Source organism: Rhinichthys klamathensis, unplaced genomic scaffold, assembly GCF_029890125.1.
Source record: "Rhinichthys klamathensis goyatoka isolate OS25496 unplaced genomic scaffold, OSU_Roscu_1.1 h1tg000126l_1, whole genome shotgun sequence".
Classification (NCBI taxonomy): domain Eukaryota; kingdom Metazoa; phylum Chordata; class Actinopteri; order Cypriniformes; family Leuciscidae; genus Rhinichthys; species Rhinichthys klamathensis.
The window spans coordinates 651,169-673,879 of record NW_026606663.1 but is presented as its reverse complement, the minus strand read 5'-3'; the positions used below and the strand labels follow the sequence as shown (position 1 = coordinate 673,879).

Genomic DNA, 22,711 nt, shown 5'->3' with positions numbered 1-22,711 from the left:
GCATCACACCGCTGCTGTACCCTTGAGCAAGTCACTTAACTTCTGGTTCCAGCAGGGCGATGAGAAGTGTCACCTAAATGGCAAGTTACTGACTTGCTATTCATGAAAAATGCTGGGGTCAATGTACGGCTGCTTAGTTCCTAACCACATTTTTGCCTGCTAGTGGAAAAGAGCACCCAGAATATTCCAGAAAGTGTTTATGCCATTACGGTTATTACATATTAAAACCTGTGAGAAAGAAATCCAGTTTCTGAAGAGACTTCCAGATTGATATCCAAACAAGGGCTATATCATGTACTGAAAAAAAGTGACTGGCCCAACTGAACAGAGAATGAAAGAAAGGAAATTACATCAACCTTAAGATCTACGTCTGTCAGAGCTGGAAATATGTAAAACTTCCTGTTTACAACAAAAGTATGTGTATGAATGCGTAAAATATTCCAGCTCAGCTCAGAGAACCTGTCAGCTGACACCATTTGTCTGTGAAAAGTTGAACAGAACATGATAGACACAATAATACAGAAACAACTTTAATGACAATAAACAATCAAAATTACTTCACATTGGCTAGGAACTTGTACAGACAATCAGAAATATAAATATTTACATTTGACACCTTCATTACATCACATTTCCTTCCTTTATTAAAATATAGGAGTTGTAAACATGTTTGTCGTAAATGTTTTGTAAAGTAAACTAGTGCCACTATACATTCAAGTTCATACATTAAGTTCCTACAAACACAATGTTCTCTCTAACATTGAGCCAAAGTCATAAAATTTCTTTAAAACAAATCAAAAAAATGTCCTTTAAGTGGAAATTTGCAAATATAGAAACTTTCAGTCTTAAAATAAAGTGATTCTAAAAGGAGCAGACAGGAGAAACCAGAGTACAGACAGACAACAACAAAAAAACATCTCGGACGGTAGCAGCAACATTTCAGATTATAAATTAGAATGCATATTTAGTCCCACTGAATATTCTCAAAGGCTTGTTCTCTACCAGTACATAATACAATATTTTAAAAATGACCATAGGCAGACCAATCATCATGGTCATTTCAGTGGAAAACCAAATTCCCCCACAACCATAAACTGAACTATCTCCCAAATGTGACCACGTGTGATACTGTATACATGATACATATATAAACTGTGCATTTTACTAATGACTCAAGTAACAAACACCATTATAAGGACAGCTAAAGTTTAACCACTCTGTCAGACACCAATTCAATACTCACAGACAGAAAACCAGAAAGGAACCATTTCATACTGACTCTACATGTGTTATTCAAGGGTGAATGAGTCTAGATCAATCATTCCTCTGCTAGTATTACATACCGTAACTTCAGTGCATCAGGGCTGCAGTGAACTATTGACAGAAACACGCACAGAATGAGAGAGAGAGAGAACATGGGTGTCGTCCTTCTGGAGAATTCCAGTCTTAAAAATGCCCCTTTAAAACTTCTAGGAACCGGTCCAACCAGTCAGCACAGATAATTCAAGTTTCTGTAACATCATGAGAAAACAGAACTATCATACAGCAATACCTCCACACCCAGAAGGACATACAAAAATGGATGAAATTTTAATGGTGTGGCCATTTAAAATAGGACTTTGTTCTACGAATATGTACATTTAACTAGGACTCTTTTGACAAATTCTTCACTTGTTCTCAAACTACAAACACAGACCTTGGATCTCAGCACACGCTACAACGTACACCCATGTCTCAGCTGGGTTCAGGGCATGTTACCAAGTCTGCAAAGAGTAAACAAACATGGACTTTTGACGATTAGAAACTGTGACCTGTAAGACTGCAGGACAAAGCGGTCATATGACACCGAAAATTCACAATCATCCTCCAAAAAATGTCTGGAAGTTCTTCAAAATCATTAAAGTTCTCAACAACAACGAGCCATTTTTGATTAATACCAGAATAGAACGAACAAACACGGCCCTGAAACAGCTTGAGGCAAAGCCAGACTATAATAACAGACAGTTGACATTGTTCACCTTGCTTTAAAAACATTAAATAAATAATACAACAATAATAATATATATTTTTTCTTTATCAAGGTAAACTATCAAAAATAAAACCTGTATATAAACTTCAGTCCTGCAGATCACTCAGTTTTGATGCCCGTGGGTTTTGAACCCTTCATGTAAGACTGATAAAAGAAAGAAGAGAAGAGGAACAGATAGCTGAGATACATGAGTGAAGCCCACACTATGTTATCCACATAAGAGGGACAATCGCCATCCTGCATCCACCGGTACACTAGTGCACTTACTGCCAGCCCCATGGCCATCTGGGCAATCTGGGTGCAAGTGATGATGATGGCACAGGGTTTCGGCACACGGAGTCCTGCAGCTCGAGCAGCGTAGTAGCTGTACATGAGCGCATGCACAGTGTAATTCATGGTCATGAACCAGCCACCACCAGCAACCTGGTCTTTGTAGGAATACCAGGAGTACACCAGCACGGTAATGTGATGATACCAGTGCAGGAAGATCAGCCGCTGCTTACGCAAGACGATGAATATGGTGTCCCCTGAAAAGATTACAAGTGCAAAATAAGCCATTAAAGAGAATGAACCTAAAAAAATAAAAATAATTTACCGGTAGGTCACAAAACATTTTTTTGTCCATACAATGAAAGTTAATGGGGTCTAAAGTTGTTTTGGACTCCACTGACTTTCATTACATATGCAAAACAATTGGAACATTCTTCAAAATATCTTCTTTTGTGTTCCAGAGTAAATGACAACAAAAGGGTATTTTTGATGAATTATCCCTTAAAAATAAAACTCACCTAGCTCTGGGGCTTTGCTCAGCACAAAAGCACAAGCCCAGAACTTGCTAATCGGCCCATTGTAGAAGCTCTGGTCACAAACAGACTGTTTAAAACCACTGGTGCTGAGAATGTACAACATGAAGCAACCAGTTCTCACCGCTCCAATGATACTGAAAAAACAAAACAAAAATGTTTTTGTATATGAATATTGTCTGCCATGGCGGTGAAACCATGGTATCCAAGATAAACAATTCAGGCCTCTTAACTTTAGGGGTGGGGGAGAAACCCCCCACCCCCCCTGGAACATTGCTTGCAGGCAGTTTCTGTGTTAAACTGCAATCAATATCAAAACATTCACTAAGTGGTGAAAGTCCAGTTGCTAAGGGAGATCTAAAGACCATGTGACCAGAGGTCACTGCTGCCATCCAATCACAATATTCCATTGTTCTTTTCACAAGCATGCACACAATTACTTTGTGCTCGCTATCATTTCTGTCATCTTTTGAGATGGGACCAAGACAACTTATCCCCACCCAAGTGAAACCAAATCCAACTGTGAACAACAGCACTGAAGACTTAAAAGCCACATGAGTGGTAAACCTCACAAACATGTCAATCGAATGCATTTTGGCACTCACATTTCAAGCAGCAAATTTGCGGGCAACAATATGTAACCTAATGTCCAAGAGTGAAAGTGAAAGTCTCATTAAAAAGACAATGTGCAGTATCATTAAAAGGTCAAAAGTTCAGGGCATTTGACTGATACTATAAAACACTATGGAAGTCAATGGTGCCCCACAACTGTTTGGTTATAAACATTAAAAAATAATCTTCCTTTTGGGTTTAGCAAAAGAAAGACATTTAAACCGGTTTGGAACAACTTGAGGGTCAGTAAATGACAGAATTTATTTTGGGTTAAACTATCTCTTTAAATAAACGTGTTACTTGCTGTTCCTCAAAGATGTATTAAAAAAAAAATAGAAGTAAAAAAAAAAAAAAAAAAAAAAAAAAAAGTACCCAGAGGTGAGCTACATATATCAAAACCTCTTTTAAAGGAGGTCTTAATGTGTAAAATAACTTAGTTATTTAGATAACCAAGTAAGTGTGCACGCTATAAACTAAACACTAGATTTTAACTTACCTAAAGATGGCCAAACTGAGGGACCACAGCATTAACACTCTTCGCAGATCAAGTCTCCGCCTTCCCTTCATGAAGTGCTGCCCACCAAACACGACCACTACATACACAGCACCAAACAAAAACGACTTTTTCCTGAATGGGACAACATAGAACACCAGAAAACTCATTTATACTGGACCTCCAAGCAAAGATGGCAAGTGTATTTCAGATGAAATTCTTATTCAGTCAAAGACAGTTCTTACCAGTTGTCCTGCATCCATTCAATAGCAAACCTCTCATCAAAGTGCCGCTCGAAATCATACTCGGTGAGAGGCAGCCCAAATTCAGTGGCATTCATTTTGAGTCACTTCCAAAAAATAGCGATATAAAAGTGAGGGCAATTCGGGGGGGAAATAACAAATTGTGGTTACTGTCCGCTCGGCAGGGCGGCCACCAGTTAACTAAGCAGCCTCAGACACACACCTGTGCACACACCTGCCAAATCAGGGTGGAGTTTATAGTGGAGTTTAGGGAGTGACTCTCGGGCAAAAGGCTGGTTTTGTATGTCCTGACTCGAATACCAGTTTCTGCGATGCAGCCAAAGAACACTTTATTATGTTAAAACGAATAGTTGTTTCTATCCATAACATAGGCCTACACAGAGGGAGAAAGAAGCTGATTGGGAGTCTTTAAATAAGCCATGTAACTCAGAGCTGTGATAAGACAATTAGCTAGGCCAACAGTTAAGTATAACTTATGCAAATAATAGCGACATTATAGCCAGAATGTTCTCAGTAGTGTTGCATTTCTTAACTTCAAAATACATTTCTTATTTATATTTCTGTCATTTTTATCTTATATTTCATGAAAAATAGCCTATAATATTTATAAAAAACTAAGAAGTAGCATAGCCTACTGTGATGTGATAAACCGGTCAAATCAGAACAGAGCAGTTAAAGGGGATCGACGTAAAATACAATTATCAAATCATTTTTAATTGATGTGCTATTCATTTAGCCTATATTTAATTTGTTTATTTGTTTGGATTTCATGGACCATGATGGTGTCATGGTGAACGAACTCTTAATTATAATGCTCTAATTATGTATGACATTTATAGGATCTTTTTAAACAAACAAACACATATTTTTAATAGGCCTATAACAACTGTTAAAATATTTTAAATAGGCCTATAACAACTGTTAAAATATAGTTTGTTGCCTAGTTTATTATTTTTAGTGTAGGGCTATTAAATGTAGTTTAGAGAAATATGTATAGCCTAATTGTAAGAAGGTCATTAATAAGTGAATCAAAAGGCAAAATTGGTCAAAATGTATATTATTTTATTTTTCCCAAACCGTTTGTGTTGCTGTTGAAATTCTTTGAATTGCAATTCAACTTGAATTCCTGCCGTTCCTATTCGAATTCCATATGAACATTCTGTGAGAGTGTAAAATTCCATTCTAGTGAACTGAACTGGCAACACGTGACGTAAAAGTGCGTTCTGTTTTTACTGTAAAAAAGGTTTTTACCTAATCAACTATAAATTTTGACACGTGAGGGCGCTATTTCACGAAAATTATTCAATGCTTCAATGATTCAACCAGAGTTAATTTCGGCTGTGCAGTCATTGTTCAACTGAAATCAGTAGAAATAAGATACCTAAAATAAAGTGTAATTGGAATCAGATTTACATTACAAGACTTGTTAAAAATATGCTTTATTGACCCTTTCATTAAAGGGAAACTAGGGAAGAATCAGCTTTTCAAATTTATTTTGGCCCATATATATTTCATTCATAATCCCACTCTCAGATATTTTAAACTCAAGCGTAAAAATAGTGAAAACTTGCATAACGAGAATGAATTCATATAGAGTTTCGCAAAGTATTATAGTATAATCTGGACCATTATCTGGACAGTCATGCGCTCTGTAGTTCCCCTGCCAATCCTGTAGGTGGCGATGATTGAGTTTCTTTCTGTACCGAGCACAGAAGAAGTATGGCATCTGTAGGAGGGTGATGTTTACTACAGTCTCTACAGTGTTTTAAATTTAATCGTTTAGAAGCCTTTAGTTATACGATTTTTTTCACAAGCGGCGGTCTTAGTCTTGCGAATACATTCTACATTCAGACGGACCGGCCACGATGAGAATTTATCATTCTTTACTCAATGCTACCAAGTTTAGGAGAGTGTTTGACTTTGGTGAGCGAGATGTGGCGCATTGGTTCCCTGGACATATGTCTAAAGGTGCGTGCCACATACTAGAAATCACTAAATCAGGCTTATCTGTCTAATTTGTTGCTATACAGTTCTTTAAGACATGGGCCAAAAGTTAACATCTAGAACAAGGGCATTTCAATAATTCAGCATACTTTAGTTTCTGATCTTATTTATGGCGATCAGATAAAAACCAGGTGTCTTAAAGTTTCAAAATTGTCATGTCATTCCTTCAGAATTATGCTCAACGTTGTGACTCTTTCTTTTTAGGACTCAAGCAGATGAGAGCCAGTCTAAGGAAGGTTGACTGCATTATAGAGATCCATGATGCTAGAATATCCTTTTTATGGCAGATAATGTACATTTTGAATGATTCAACCTCAGTTAAACCCTCTTTAACTGGCCAACATACCCTTTTCTGGAAGAAATCCTTCATTTCAAGAAAGCCTTGATGTTCGGCCACATTTACTTGTACTGAACAAGATGGATTTGGCAGACACATCCCTAAAGCAGGTGTCATAATCTTATACATGTCATTATTGCTTTGAATTTAAACTGCCTTAATAGATTTAAATAGACTTAATAGAACTGCCAAGAACAGATAGTACTTAAATAATGTGCTGATCAGATATAACAGGTTTTTTTAATTCCACCAGTGCATTATGAAGCGGCTTGAGAGAGAAGGTGTGAGGAATGTTTTATTCACTGACTGCTTAAGACAGCGAGATGAAAACCTAAAAAAGGTGTGAGGTTTTACACTTTACATCAGAAATTTCTAAATTAAAGCTTGACTGGAGAACCTGACACCTTATAGATGTAAACATTCTATCTTTCACTGTGTGACGTTCCAGATCATTCCTCTCGTGACAGAGTTGATAGAAAGTGGGTCACGTTTTCACAGAGAAGAGGTGGGTTTCAATTATTTCAGTGGCTTACATTTTGCCGTAAAGTTTTCTGACTTTGTTATTCATCTATGTGTAGGACAGAAGTTACTGTCTGATGGTCATTGGTGTGCCAAATGTGGGGAAATCATCACTGATTAATGCTGTAAGAAGAACATATTTGAAAAAAGGTATTTAGTTTATGTTTTGTAAATACTCTTCTGCTTGCTGTAAGAAATTCCAGTCTATTAATCTTAAAGTCAGCATGAAACTGAAGTTGTTTGTTTGACTTTAACAATTTGTATTTTCTTGCTTTCAGGGAAAGCTTCAAAGGTTGGAGGTGAACCAGGAATTACAAAAGCTGTCCTGACCAAAATTCAGGTTTGCTGTATTAATTAATAATTAGTAGGCGGATAATGGATTCAATTGGGTTGATGTGTTCTCCCGTAGCATTAAATTCAATTTTGTTTTACTAGGTCTGTGACCGACCCATAATTCATTTACTGGACACCCCAGGAGTCCTGCCACCTAAAATAGAGAACATAGAGACTGGAATGAAACTTGCTTTATGTGGTAAGTCCACAAATTTCAGAAACAAAGATGCCTATCTTAGTGTATAGTAATTTTGTTGTTGTAATGTCACAATTGTAAGGTAATGAAAGCTTTTCTTTTCAAACAGGTACCATTTTGGACCATTTAGTTGGTGAGGATATCATTGCAGATTATCTACTTTTTTCACTGAACAGACTGGAAAGATTTAGGTAGGTTTTGCGTTTATTCTCAGCGAGTTTTGAGAAAATCTACAATTTTATAGCGGTAAATAATCATCTGTTGCATATTTTATAAAGCAGCATGGATAAGTAATCAATAGTGATTATGACAATTTCTTCTTTAGTTACGTTGAGAAGTACAATCTGGAAGAGCCTTGCGATGATATTCAGCACGTGCTGAAGTGTATAGCAGTAAAGCTCGGCAAGACAAAGCGTGTGAAGGCCATCACTGGAGTTGGTGAGCTGATTTATTCAGGCCACTCAATTTTTTTAATTTGAGTGAATTCACACAATAAATCAACCTCACTTACACTCCTTTGATTATTGAAGCATAACTTATCGGATGTATTTAACCAATAACACATCGACTCTTTAGGCAACATCACCGTCCAAATGCCAGACTACAGTGCAGCAGCATACGATTTCATCAGAGCATTCCGGAAAGGAGAACTCGGAAAGGTGATGCTTGACTATGCTTGACTTGACTTTACTGTATTTACGTTCAAGACCGGACACGGAGCACACAAGTGAACCACTTATTACTTTTAATGTTTTAATTAAAAGGTGGTGCAATGGGTATTTTGGACATGTCTTGTTTTTATTGTGTAGTTATCAGGTCAAAGGTGCAGTGAATGTATTATTTTTCAGCACTGCAATTGAAGCAATAAATTATTCAGTTTAATTTGAACAGCATTGGTATCTTGAGTGCATAAGTTTGTATGTGAAAAGCAAAGGTTACACCCAAACGTCAGTTGCCAACACAAAAGTACTTATAACAATTAGATTGTCTACTTTCACATCAGTTATTTTTCCTTACTAATATGTCCATTTTATAAAATATTTGGCATGTAATTGCTTTGATTTCTAAAATTGTAATCTTTTAAATTGATCTAACAGCTGGTAAACAGTGCTTGTGAAGTGTTATATTATAAAAACATCTTTAATTTCACTGCCTTTTTTAAACACTTGTGTACTTAATACATACTGCATTATCAAAAAATTCTACTAGAAATAGCATGGCTAAAGTAGAAATTTAAAAACAGGACATTTTAACACCCACAGCAATGGAAGTACAGGTACAGATAGAAACAGTTTTCATATTCTAAACATGTTACAGCATACCTCTTCTATCTACACACAATTATTAGTTAGATGTGAACATAAATATTGATAAAGAGACAAAGGTTCATTAAAAAAAGGTTCACGTTTGTGTAAATCTCAATTACAGTGGTGTTTCTCCAGCCGTTCAGCAGCACAACAATAACACAGTATTTTTGCCATCCAGTACATGATGTAACCAGCATAATTTAAGTAGTCTATAGTTGTATGGTTAGTTACTAATGCTCCTGTTGAAGCAAACTATGCAGTCTAACTTCAGATCCTATTCGTAAAATGTCTACTAAACTAAATAAAAGTTTTGAATCTTTCTTTTGTTTTCATATCCTCTTTGTTGCGCAACAGACACATTATTAAACATAGGTGTTGCACAGTAACATACATAAGCAGCTTATTAAGCTGTGCCAATCTGTGTCTTAAACTGCCTCAAGGGGCAAAGTACATGACCAGGTTTATTGGTAGGAGCAGAGCGGAAAGTTTAGTGGTAGTGGAGTCATACACTATTGCGCTTGATGTCCTGGCGAGGTAAAGCTCCCAGTCTGTTCTGTTACTGTAGTAATCATCTCCATGCTCTGAGCTGTCATGCGGTCGGCGCTGGGCCGACGCGTACCATCCTCCGGCTCCCAGTGCCACCACAGCCCCGGCCGCCGCTGCCCCTGCCACCCGCACAGCGGGGGAGCCTCGGGTGCGGGACGTCCGGCCGCCTCGGGCGCTGCCCCGAGCTGAACCCCTGGCACCTCCTCTGCCACCTTTGGACATCACCTGATCGCAGAGGAATGCTGAAAGCAGGAGAAATATCCAGCAGGTGGCGGCAGCCCTGTTCATTCTGGATCACCCTGGGAATGGAAGAAAAACATAAAGAGCTAGCCATTTTCCCCAATATTACAGTGGCCTCTAATTGTATTTGGACACTTTCCCCCAGTTTTACAGACAAGGCTTAAAGGAGTAGTTCACTTTCAAATAAAAAATTCCTGATAATTTACTCACCCCCATGTCATCCAAGATGTCCATGTCTTTCTTTCTTCAGTCGAAAAGAAATTAAGGTTTTTGAGGAAAACATTCTATCTCTGAGATGCGCCAAATGGTCCTTACGTGTGCATATCCTGGATGTTTAACGATGTCACGCGTGACCTTTCGTGATGACATAATGCGTGGCGCATCTCAGAGATGGTACAAGACAGGCATTTGTGGTTAAAAAGTATATAATTTTTATTTATTTTTTAGAAAATGACCGATCGTTTCGCTAGATAAGACCCTTATTTCTCGACTGGGATTGTGTCCAACCTTTGAAGCTGCATTGAGACTGACATTTGGACCTTCAAACCGTTGGTTGCCTTGTCATTGAGGTCCATTATATGAAGAAAAATTCTGGAATGTTTTCCTTAAAAACATTTTCAACTAAAGAAAGAAAGACATGGATATCTTGGATGACATGGGGGTGAGTACTTAGTTCAATTAGGACATTTAAGTACCATTTATAAACGTGCCTTAGAAAAAGAAAAAAAACATTGTTGGTGTGCATCTTGAGACAAATCACTGGCAGTGATTTGAGTCTTTGACTAGGATTAAGCCTTGTCTGAAACCGGGGGAATATATTTCTTATTTCAATTCACCCCCTCATCAACCTGAATATATGAGGTAACCTAAGTGTGATTTCTAGAATGGGAAAAATAAATAATAAATGAATAATAATAGAATCGTATTATATACTTTTTTTCTAGTTATGCCAAGCTCTAAAATATTGTATGTTAAATGTTTTTAAAAAAAATCCTTATCCAGGCTTTTGAATATTGGCAGTGGGGGGCTCTTGTTGAACTTGTTGTCAAACTTTGTGGAGCAGGTGCATAATTAATGTGATGAATTACACCTGCTAGGACACCAGTAAACTTGAGGGGAATGATCCAATGTAAAAAAAAATGTTAGTAAATTTAACTGGGGGGGAAATGTTTTAAAAAACTATAGAAAAAAAAAATGTTAACTTAGGTAATTTTGATTTACCGTACTATTGTATTGCAAGTATTTTTTGTAAACAAAAATTGTAATACTGTTTTTTATTGCATTTTCTTGAACTTGCATTGCATGTAATTTTAATGTAAAATATTGTTTACTTGTTTAAATCTGGTCATCACCAGAATTCCTTGTGCAAACTATCACATTTATTTTATATTTCATTTTTAAAATGTTATATGCATGGGAGGTTTTTTTTTCATAGGCTATTTCATGCATATTGCATTATTTTTGTGTCATATGTTTTATCCTGGTGTGTTTTGCACCTAATCTTTATATTGTCTTGTCACTGCATTTATTTATGATAAAGTTCTGGTATTCTGGTAAAGTTATGATAAATTTATGATAAACCACATCTGCCAGTTTTTTAAACAATAAATGTAACAAACTTTTACTACAGACAGTTAGTTGACACAAGCTACTTCAGTGTCCAAATACGGTTGGGAACACTGCAACTGCAAAGTATGTAACTATTTGACAAAGGTTTAACATTTTGTTATGCCCGTTCAGGTTCATTTAGTTTGCTCGGTGATAGTGTCTCCACATGTGAATAGATTGCTTTAATATAGGCCTAATATAAACAAAGACCAGAGAAAACCACACTGATGGTGGATAATGAGCTCATATTCTTAACACATAATACATTAAGCTGTCTTAGTTTAAATGCATTTGCCTTAAAATGTGGTATTCACTGTCGTGTGTTTAATTAAGTGATGAAATGGTAATAAATCTGGCTAATCTCCAACTAGGTCACTAGAAATTCAGTAATTTAGGATACGTTTACAATAACTGCTAGAGATAGCAGAAGACTAGGCTATACTATCGTAACCTTGTGTTATTCTGATAATGCAATTCATGTCACTCAATACAATATATGAGGGTGGGGGGGAAATACGCTTTACACACATCGTTCGCCTGGTCAAAAATTCAAAATGGTCACGATATCAATAAATCATTTAGTTTTTTTAGAACACGATTATGCGACCCATTATCTGGCGTTGTCAGCCACTATGAGAATAGAGACAGATATGAGAATAGACGCGGATATGCCTGATAATATGACATTATGTATGCGACGTCGACTGATGTTCGCACAAACCCAAGGCGTTTCTGTGGAGTCTCGACGGTGTCTGTAGTAAAATTGGTTAAATGGATGCTACACCTCTGCAACAACCCTTCATTATGCATATTAATTCATTTAAATCATTTTATCTTTGGCCATATCGAGGCACTTACCTCCGTTTGTGTCCGTGTCCACAGAATAACCGGTGATATCTCACTATCATGTGTGAGATCAAATCAAATGCACGCGTTATGTAAAGCACTGCTCGTGTATGCTGCTGCTGGAGATGATGAATTAACAAATGGCAGGCAGGTGTAGTAGTCATCAGGTTTGCTGCTCTAGTAAAAAGAAGCCTCTGTGCAATAGAAGAGCAGCGGAATGTATTTAAATGCATAATTTTGTAACTGTTCTTTAAAATACAATTTATAAATGCTTGAAGACAAGTGGAAATCCTGTCTATGGAAATTAGCTAATTTATTAACTGTGGCAATAACTCTTGGGTGTATTTATTCATGTATGGATATTTATGTCATGGAAATGGCTAGACAATAGGCTATTCTAGAATGGCCCATTATGTTGTACAACCACTAGTATCTGGTTTGCCTCAATCAGTGCAACATCTCTCCTTCGCATAGAGTTGATCAGGTTGTTGATTGTGGCCAGTGGAATGTTGATCCACTCCTCTTCAATGGCTGTAAAAAGTTGCTGGATATTGGCAGGACCTGGAACACGCTGTCGTATACGCCGATCCAGAGCATCCCAAACATGCTCAATGGGTGACATGTCCGGTGAGTATGCTGGCCATGCAAGAACTGGGATGTTTTCAGCTTCCAGGAATTGTTTCCTTGCAACATGGGGCCGTGCATTATCATGCTGCAACAAGAGGTGATGGTCATGGATGAATGGCACAACAATGGGCCTCAGGATCTCGTCACGGTATCTCTGTGCATTCAAAATGCCATCAATAAAATGCACCTGTGTTTATTGTCCATAACATACCCCTGCCCACACCATAACCTCACCGCCACCATGGGCCACTCGATCCACAACGTTGACATCAGCAAACCGCTACCCCACACAACGCCATACACGCTGTCTGCCATCTGCCCTATACAGTAAAAACCGGGATTCATCCGTGAAGAGAACACCTATTCAAAGTGCCAGACGCCATGGAATGTGAGCATTTGCCCACTCAAGTCGGTTACGATGACGAACTGCAGTCAGGTCGAGACCCCGATGAGGATGACGAGCATGCAGATGAGCTTCCCTGAGACGGTTTCTGACAGTTTGTGCAGAAATTCTTTGGTTATGCAAACCGAATGTTGCAGCAGCTGTCCGGGTGGCTGGTCTCAGACGATCTTGGAGGTGAAGATGCTGGATGTGGAGGTCCTGGGCTGGTTTCGGGTTGGGTTACACGTGGTCTGCGGTTGTGAGGCCGGTTGGATGTACTGCCAAATTCTCTGAGGCTACGTTTACACATAGCCGGGTATTTAGAGAAACGAATATTTTCCCCCTCTCCGTTTTCAAAAATAACATCGTGCATCGTGCAGTGTAGGGAGAAGGATAAAGCCATGCAAGCCAATCAAAATCCTCAGAATCGACAAGAGAGAACCTAAAAAAATTTCAGGTTTTCAGAAATCTCCACTTTGCCCAGAGTTTTTAGAAATAATCGTTTTCTGTGATAAAAACGGCGTTTTCGTGTAAATGAGAGGGTAAAACGCAGAGAAATATCTGCGTTTTCCCATCGTGTAAACGGGGCCTGAAACTCCTTTGGAGACGGCTTATGGTAAAGAAATGAACATTCAATTCACGGGCAACAGCTCTGGTGGACATTCCTGCAGTCAGCATGCCAAATGCACACTCCCTCAAAACTTGCGACATCTGTGGCATTGTACTGTGATAAAACTGCACATTTTAGAGTGGGCTTTTATTGTGGCCAGCCTAAGGCACACCTGTGCAATAATCATTCTGTCTAATCAGCATCTTGATATGCCACACCTGTGAGGTGGATGGATTATCTTGGCAAAGGAGAAGTGCTCACTAACACAGATTTAGACAAATTTGTGAACGATATTTGAGAGAAATAGGCTTTTTGTGTACATAGAAAAAATCTTAGATCTTTGAGTTCAGCTCATGAAAAATGGGGCAAAAACAAAAGTGTTGTGTTTATACTATTATTCATTATTAATATACACAGAGTGCTCCTCACTCCTACTCTATTCTTAGGAGTGAATGTGAATGTGGCAGGGCATCCTGCATAAAACATGTGCCAAATCAAATGTGTGTGTGAAGCGGACCCTGCAAATGCACGGGAATAACGGTAGGAAGATGGATGGATAAATTCATTCAATTAATCCAAAGTGACCGTAAAGACATTTAAAATGTAAAAAAAATAATAATAATTTTATCATGGTTTCCACAAAAAATTAATAATAAGAAATGTCTTTTTAGACCCAAATAAGGATCATGTGACACTAAAGTCTGGAGTAATGGCAGCTGAAAATTCAGCTTTGCCATCACAGGAATAACTTTAATTGTAGAACACAACAAAATAAGACAGTTTTAAAATCGTTTTAACATCGTAATCGTTTTAAATCGTAATAACATTTAAAACACAACAATACTGTTTTTACTGTATTTTGATCAAATAAATGCGGCATTGGTGAGCAAAAGTGACTCAAAAACATCTTACACACCCCAAACTTTTGAATAGTAGCGTATTGTAAATAGTATTTCACTTTTAAACGCAGTTACACATATTGTAAACAAATTGTGATACCACATCTTACTGCCATGTTTTGACCAGCATGCGCCACAGTTACTGTATTATCTTACCTCCATCACAGTGCTGCCACAGAATTAAACAATAAAGGTTTTTAATCGAATGGACACGATTCCACATAGACTAATGCAAGACAGGAACATAGTCATAATCATCATGTTTTACTGATGGAAACATAAACCAAAGAGCATTTAAATATTACAAAATAAAGTTTTAATATACTGAGCAAATTACTACAGCAATTAAGTGAGGTGTTAACAATTAAAGGAAGACATGATTTTTTTTTTCTGAAATGTATTACAGTTGCGGTTGATAGTACCGTTGCTAAAAAAACCTATTTTGAACCTGTTCTTTACATGGCTGTCAAATCTATACCCAATAAGAATATTATAAATGTCCATTTGGGGTCTCAGTCAGGTTGGTTCTTTAGTCCACTGCACCAGTGGTGCGAGAACAGCATCCCGGGCGGCGCAGAGATCCCAATAACCCCTTTTTTCTTCTGTGGGTCGATCCTGAGCTGTGCTGGGATGTTGTCGTGTTCTGGCGCGAGAGCTTCGCCGCTATTCCCTTAGTCTCTTTGATCTGTATCTCCAGGTGTTTCTGAATCGCAAGTCCGAGTTCCTCAGGGTCGGCCGAGGCCCCGTACACCTCCCATGTCATGCCCTCGGCATCCCATTTCACATCCTTCACAGGAGACTTTTGACTCTTTGACACCGTTTTCACATTCGTCTTCTCCTCAACCAGACACACTTCTGGGAACACGTGCTGGGGATGTTCCTCAGAGTCCTGACCCACTTGCACTCCTACATCTCTCAGTTTATTCTGTGAAGTCATAGTCTCCGCTTCCCTTGTGGTCTTTTGATCCACCCACCGCTGGGCGCCAACTGGACGCCACGGACCAGGCCAAGAGCAGTCCAGATTGCAGCAGCGGAGGAGTCGCTTACCATCCAATCCGGTCTCGCTGACGGAGGAGATGAGCCGAGGAAGAGCAAGCAGGTTGCTTGCTGATACTTGACCCTTGTAGTTCTCCTCCATTCCCACTAAGCGCGGAAGCAGCTGCGCTGGGGCAGGAATGGGCTGCGGGTGGCAATATGCCGCAAAAGTGTCATCGACGGCTCCATGGTGGAAGTGCGAGTTACAACAAGCAGCCTCTTCGAATTCGGGGCAGGTGGATTCTGGAATGACTTCACAGACCTGAATGAAGCCATGTTTGGCTGGTTGAGTGGGGCTGCCCGACCCGCTACTTCCTGCTCTGGTGGACGTGGTCACCGTATTGCTCTGCTGAAGCGGCATGGCCTGTTTACACACTAAAGAAGGAAACGACTGCGCACAAACATCCTGGTGTCGTCCTTGGCAAAAAGTGTCGCCCGTTTCACAGTAGAGAGGAGAAGCTGTGGCCTGTTTGAAAATCTGCAAGCTGTCTGAGTGGCTCCCCTGTACTGATAACAGATTGTGCTCATTTAAGTCCTTGTGAGGGGATAAGGCATGCTCCCTGTGTACTGTCAGTGAACATGAATGTTTATTCTGATGTTGGTCATTCAAGCTGCTGTCTTTGAGGTCTTTTGAAGAAAATGATGGTTCATTGGAGCTCTTCAGGAGTACATCTTCAGGCGTCACCTCTGCTGAACTGCACTCAACAGTGATGACAGGGTCTGGTTGGATGAGGCCCCCTGGTGGGAATGACACTGTGTGCCCAGTCTCCGCCATCAGATATATGCTAGAATGAATGGAGAAAAAAGGTGTCTTTAATGTGAAAAGCCTTGAAAACAATATGGGTTGAATTAACTGAATAGCTAACCAGAAGTTTTGAAAAGAAATTAAGAAAAAAAATAAACACTTTGATTCCTGCCAATGACGAGTTTTTACGGCTTTCCGTGTTATCACTGTAATAAGGTAGAGGGCGCTATTACACATCTCCTGAAGGAGTACAGTATCTCTAGATCAAAACAGAGGCAAAAAAGATACAGAAACGAGCGATCTCATATGTAAGCAGATGCATATGAAAAATAATGAGATCATCAACAATAAACAGCATATAAATCAAAATGTTTATTTATTTATTTTTTACTTTTTTTATTGAATAAATGAAGCCTTGTGAGCATAAGAGACTTTCAAATACATTAAATAATTTTAACAATCCCAACCATTTGAAAAGCACTTAGGGTATCAAGACAGACATTGGCATTTAAGCCAGCTGTTTCTAAGGGTCTCAGTCCCACAGTGGTTGTTTTGTCACTCTACAGTCCCTATATGCATTAGAATAGCCTATGTATGTTGTTGTTAGACATCGCATAGACATTGTGAAAAACCAGCCAAAACCAGACTGATTGGTACTTTTGGTAGAGTTTTCTTAAAATGGTCCAAAACCTGTTTTTTCCCACTATTCCACACTTTGATTTGGTTTTCAGTGATACATCATCTTGTTTGTGATATATTAACAGATGAGGAAAATAACATCCACAGTCTAGCAACAAATTATTTGCATTAGACATTTGAAATAACAATAAAACATGCTTAGTATTTAGATTTAATTAGATTCAATTCCAATTGTAATGTTTGTTTTTACTTTAAGAGTCTTTCATAAATTTCATAAATAAGTTGAATGTCACACATGAAAAGAAGGTGCTACTTGGGCACAGTGTGATGAAACAGCCTGGCATTATCAATTCATTTAAGGCCCGAGTGCATTTTTCTTCCTTTAAATTCAAAAATACCTTGCTGGCAAGGTGAGAACTCCATCCTGTGCATCTAAACCCATCCACACACATATATCAAAAAACAATGGCAGACAGTTTTTTCCAAAAGAAATCCCTACCTTGTGTCCCAGTCACAGATGAAGCTCCCTTTTAATGACTTCTGTGCCCCGTCTTTACCTGTCCACTCTCTCTTCAATGGTCTCTGCGGTCATCCCAGACTCCCAAGAGTGCAACGTCAGTCCAGGTCCTTATAAAGGCAGAATCCGTCGGCACAGATCTCTCCATCACACGTCACCCATCCTGGCCCTTGTCCTCTCCTTCAGCATCCCACTCCAGCAGTGAAAAAGATGGAGGGAGCTTCGGGATTATACTCGTCTTTCATCTGATTACAAACCAGCCTCAGTCACATCTTAAAATCCCCAGGCAGGACGGCGAGTATGTGTGTGTGTGTGTGTGTGTGTGTGTGTGTGAGAGAGAGAGTGTGTGAGAGAGAGAGAGAGAGAGAGAGAGAGAGAGAGAGAGAGAGAGAGAGAGAGAGAGAGAGAGAGAGAGAGAGAGAGAGAGAGAGAGAGAGAGAGAGAGAGAGAGAGAGAGAGAGAGAGAGAGAGAGAGAGAGAGATGGAGGAATGTGTGTGCCCGTGTTTGTGTGGGTATTGTGGGGAAAGACTGTGTGTGATGTGGTGGAGGGCTGAAGGAGATTGGATACTAAGAGGAGGAGAATATGGAGATGAGGAGGTGCAGCAGTGGTTAAGCCGATGGCATTGGTGCCACTTCATGCATCTGACAGAAAATAAAAGGGAAACACATGAATGAATGTAAAGGAAATCAATGGATGGACAGTCAAATGATCTCTCCCTTACTCACTTCCCCTCGTCTTCAAATGTCTTCGCTATCTCTTATGAACGTACACACAAAACACAGTGGAAATGTATTTTTGAATGAATGAATGAATTTTTGTCTTTCACCTCTTTCTATATAAAGAAGTGACACTCCCTCTCTAGGTCTCTGTGGCTTAACATCATTCTCCCCCTGTTGCTATGGAAACAACATTTCTCAATGGGGCTGAGATGAATCTTCGTAATACTGTGATATTACATATTGTCTCTCTCTATGAACACAAACTATTATGGGATCACCAAAATGAAGTGTGTATAATGAACAATTGTGCCTCTGAGAGTAATTTGTGGGCAAACAGGTCATTTAACAGTTCATTCACCATGCAGTTTATTACTTGTGTGCTCTAGGCAACAAAGGAAATATTTGGAGAAATATTTATACCTTTAAAAAATTCTATCTATCTATCTATCTATCTATCTATCTATCTATCTATCTATCTATCTATCTATCTATCTGTCTATCTATCTATCTATCGTTGTTGCAGAGGGAGAGAAGCCCCAAGACTCAACATCTGGAGAGGAGTGTGATCAGAAGCGCACAGATTAAATACAGAAACAGACGAAGAGAGAGAAAACAAGCCACAAAGCAGCCGACAACAATCATCAGTCTTGTATAACGACTGATGCTGTCTTTTGTCAGTGTGTTACAGTAAAGATGGATGTGGCTACTATTGATCTGGACTTTGCTTGTGCTGCTGACACAATTTTGGGGGTTTTCTGACAGCTCACATTATAGAACAACATCACAATATTGTGGCAAAATAGGTGATCTGACCTTATTTACAGAGAGTTTCAAATTCTGCTCCATAAAAAGCAGGGGGGAAAACTGCTATGTGCTCAGAGAGTGCATTCTGAGCTGAATTGTTGATAAGAAAGCACTGCTGGCCATGCAGGCAATGGAGGGCAGCAGATAGGAACAAGGTTAAGCAGCTGTGTATAATAAACAAAAGAACTGCTGACACCCATTCAGTGACTCAGTATGAGGAAAAAACATTACTTGTTAATGATAAAAACAAGACAGGAAGAGAAAGAGTAGCAAATAGACTTAAAAAAAAAAAAAAAAATTATGTATATGGTGCAAACAATTCTACAGTGTGTGGTAACAAACATCTAGCAGGAGAAAACACAATAAAACCCACTTCATCCATAATTTGCACAGTAAAATGACCTATCCCATCATTTTTATTTTCCATGTGTGATCTTTGTTAAAATGCACATTTCACACAAATATGCAAATTAACAGAGTGTGCACTTAAATGCTTTTCTTTTGGCATCATATACAGGCCTATCTGCTGGAAGTGAATGGGAAGTGACTTTAATGTGAAAAGCCTTGAAATAGGATGGATTTACTTTTCTTTTTTTTCAGCAAAGGTGCATTAAACTGATAAAAAGTGACAGAAAATATATTTTCCAGTGTTACTCAATATTTCTATTTTAAATAAATGCATTTGAACCTATTCTAAACCAATTCTGAAAAAAAAATTGTATCACAGTTTCCACAAAAATGTAAAATAATGTAAATAAATACAGTCTTAAGCAATTTATAGTTCTAGGAGAAAGTAACAACATAATCAGAAACACTTCAATAATAAATCACATTTATATTGAAACTATTATATTCAGACTGGACCAATCACCAAAATTATTTGAACTAAAGCAAGTCCAGTGGTAAAACATGTTAAATATGATACACATTGTCATTTAATTTTGTTTCTTTTGGTGAATAATCATTTACGCCGACCTTGATCATTTTCTACTGACCTTGCATAGGTGAGTTCAGTCCTTTGGTGGTCCTGAGTCCTTTTGCCTTTCTCAGATTTCGTTTAATGGGACTCTGAACTTTCTCTTATGAAAGACAGTCCTTCAGGCATGAGTCATGGCTGTTCCAAAGGGCACTTTTGTTCCATGTCTCTTCAACTGGAGCACTTTTCCTGTCCACTGTTCACACGACTACCTGAAGTCCAGCCACTCCCACACCGGCATGTTTACATTCTCACCTTCAGATGTTAAAAGTGTCAATACCGACCTTTAGCTCAATTTATTCAGTACTGCCGCTCCCTACATACTCAGTTTCAGAAACATTAGTGGTTTTTTTTACAATAGCTAAGACACATTTCTTAATACTAAAGTCCCTTTTTCAAAACTCTTCACACAGTTCTCCTTACCAACTCTCAACTTGGCACAGCAGTTAATTTCACATTCAAAATGCACATTAAATCAACTAAAACACTTCATTCATATCTAAAATTAAGCCATTCTTCCATAACAAAGCTTGTCACCCAACAAGCACACTTTATCACTCATAAAACAACAATCTAAAAAACACTAACAGCACATATAGCTTTATTAGTTGGGGGCCTTAAGCACATTTTCGCGCAAATTCATCTAAAAGCACCAAATTTGGCACAGATGTAGCTCACATCATACTGAAATGATTTAGCTAGGGCGCCGGAGCCAGCGACCCTCGGGGCCAATATGGCCGCTGCCCGAAAAGGGTTCCGGTTATAACTTTTGAACCACATGAGTTACAAATATAAACTTGATATGTTTTTCAGCTTAATTGATCATGGGAAACACATAGGAATGCTTATATTTATGACCCAGTATATCTGGACCCCTTGATCCTCCAATTCCAATATGGCCGCTGTCCAAAAAAGCAGTTTGGGCTGTAGTATGGGGCCTTACACCCCCAAGTATTCCTATGGCTTTCCCATGGTCAAAAAAGGTAAAATAGACATCAAGTTTGTATTTGTATCTCATCTTTTTTTTACTTTGTTGTATATATTGCTGTGATGGTCTTTTGATTAGTTCTTTCATCTTGAACATCTGATTGTTTTTAAACGACCATTCTTGGACTAATATTATATGTACTTGCTAGTACTATTGATAGTTATTTTGTAATGTAATGTTGTAAATATTGTGTGTACCTGCTCGGGGACTGCAGATGAAAATTAGTTTCGGCTAACTCTGGTACAAAACATCTTTTCGTAAGATTAATGTATTTTGTACGTTGTCCCTGGTAAATAAATAAAGTTTTAAAAAAAATCTGGCTCAAAAGCTATAGCCGAATCCCTTTCAGGCGGCGGCCATATTGGATTTGGCTGCCATCTTGGTCTCAGGGACCATTGGCTCGGGCGCCCTGGCTAAATCATTTCAGTATGCCCTCAGCTACATCTGTGCCAAATTTGGTGCTTGTAGATGAATTTGCGCAAACAATGGGGTGTAAGGCCCCATACTACAGCCCAAACTGCTTTTTTGGACAGCGGCCATATTGGAATTGGAGGATCAAGGGGTCCAGATATACTGGGTCATAAATATAAACATTCCTATGTGTTTCCCATGATCAATTAAGCTGAAAAAAACATATCAAGTTTGTATTTGTAACTCATGTGGTTCAAAAGTTATAGCCAAAACCCTTTTTGGGCAGCGGCCATATTGGATTTGGCCGCCATCTTGGCCCAGAGGGTCGCTGGCTCCGGCGCCCTATCATTTCGGTATGACCTGTGCTACATCTGTGCCAAATTTGGCGCTTTTAGACGAATTTACGCGAAATCAACTATTTATGTGCTTAAGGCCCCCAACTATATTATACGTTTTCTTTTGTAAAATGTCTTTACAAAACAAAACATGACAGTTCTCTACTCTTTAGAATTCACTGCATTATATGTTACTGTCAGGGTTATGTTTAGATCTGTTAGTTTTTTTGTGTTTTACTTTGGTTTCAGATTTGCATGTGTTCTCATTTGTTAGTTGCCTAGGTTACTAATCAAGTTACACACCCGTTCTATGTTAGGTTAATTAGATCATTGTATATATAAACCCTTAGATTTCCCAGTTCTCTGTTGTTGTCTATGTTAATGTGTTGTTCCTTTGTTAAATCTCAGTGTTTATTAGTCTCTCCAGTATCCTGTTATTCCTGCGTTTTACTCCTCTTTGGATTTAACACAGCCTACATGTGTCTTTTACATGGCCCATGATTACATTACAGTACAAAATTATTCTTAAATGGTCCCCTTATGGTAATGAAATTGAAAGACTAACATCTGTGTGGGAGTTCAGCTACATCTAATTGCTTTGATAACATTGAATTTTTTTTTAGCGTCAGAATAATTTCAGTATGGTATTACTTACGAAATTGCTATCATATTCAGTTTTGTATTATGTTATTGTTTTGAACTTAACTTTAACAGTTTTGAAAAGAATATGAAAACATGTGCAAAGTGAAATGAGATTAGGGGCCATAAATCTGTAGTTTTTCATAACTCCAATAGAAAACGAGAAAGAAAGAGGAAAAGCAGCCCAGCAGCCTTCCTTCAATTAATATAAATCAGCAAGTTCATCTCAGATGGTGATACTTCATTT

At 38.5% G+C, this 22,711-nt stretch overlaps 4 protein-coding genes across 5 annotated transcripts; 1 reads left to right on the top strand and 3 right to left on the bottom strand.

The window, feature by feature from the left end:
* Positions 1-603: 603 nt before the first annotated feature.
* Positions 604-4,379, bottom strand: elovl6l (ELOVL family member 6, elongation of long chain fatty acids like). The gene is made up of 4 exons (XM_056256325.1): positions 4,183-4,379; positions 3,941-4,072; positions 2,818-2,969; positions 604-2,556 (listed from the first exon to the last, which is right to left on the bottom strand). Exons 1-4 carry the CDS (start codon positions 4,275-4,277, stop codon positions 2,129-2,131), a joined length of 807 nt encoding a protein of 268 aa, XP_056112300.1. The 5' UTR covers positions 4,278-4,379; the 3' UTR covers positions 604-2,128.
* Positions 4,380-5,961: 1,582 nt separating this feature from the next.
* mtg1 (mitochondrial ribosome-associated GTPase 1) lies at positions 5,962-8,375 on the top strand. Of its 2 annotated transcripts, none has more exons than XM_056256323.1 (11): positions 5,962-6,168; positions 6,409-6,476; positions 6,550-6,651; positions 6,795-6,881; positions 6,990-7,046; positions 7,120-7,210; positions 7,339-7,400; positions 7,496-7,592; positions 7,699-7,780; positions 7,915-8,027; positions 8,166-8,375. In XM_056256323.1, exons 1-11 carry the CDS (start codon positions 6,066-6,068, stop codon positions 8,267-8,269), a joined length of 966 nt encoding a protein of 321 aa, XP_056112298.1. In that variant the 5' UTR covers positions 5,962-6,065; the 3' UTR covers positions 8,270-8,375. The 2 variants fall into 2 exon arrangements, with proteins under 2 accessions (XP_056112298.1, XP_056112299.1); XM_056256324.1 differs by having other exon boundaries at positions 5,963-6,168; positions 6,409-6,473; positions 6,551-6,651.
* A 189-nt stretch (positions 8,376-8,564) lies between these two features.
* Positions 8,565-12,306, bottom strand: sprn (shadow of prion protein). The gene is made up of 2 exons (XM_056256322.1): positions 12,149-12,306; positions 8,565-9,741 (listed from the first exon to the last, which is right to left on the bottom strand). Exon 2 carries the CDS (start codon positions 9,728-9,730, stop codon positions 9,332-9,334), a length of 399 nt encoding a protein of 132 aa, XP_056112297.1. The 5' UTR covers positions 9,731-9,741; positions 12,149-12,306; the 3' UTR covers positions 8,565-9,331.
* Positions 12,307-14,899: 2,593 nt separating this feature from the next.
* si:dkey-191g9.7 (GRIN2-like protein) lies at positions 14,900-17,982 on the bottom strand. Its single transcript, XM_056256321.1, has 2 exons — positions 17,573-17,982; positions 14,900-16,474 (listed from the first exon to the last, which is right to left on the bottom strand). Exon 2 carries the CDS (start codon positions 16,462-16,464, stop codon positions 15,184-15,186), a length of 1,281 nt encoding a protein of 426 aa, XP_056112296.1. The 5' UTR covers positions 16,465-16,474; positions 17,573-17,982; the 3' UTR covers positions 14,900-15,183.
* Between the last annotated feature and the right edge of the window lie 4,729 nt (positions 17,983-22,711).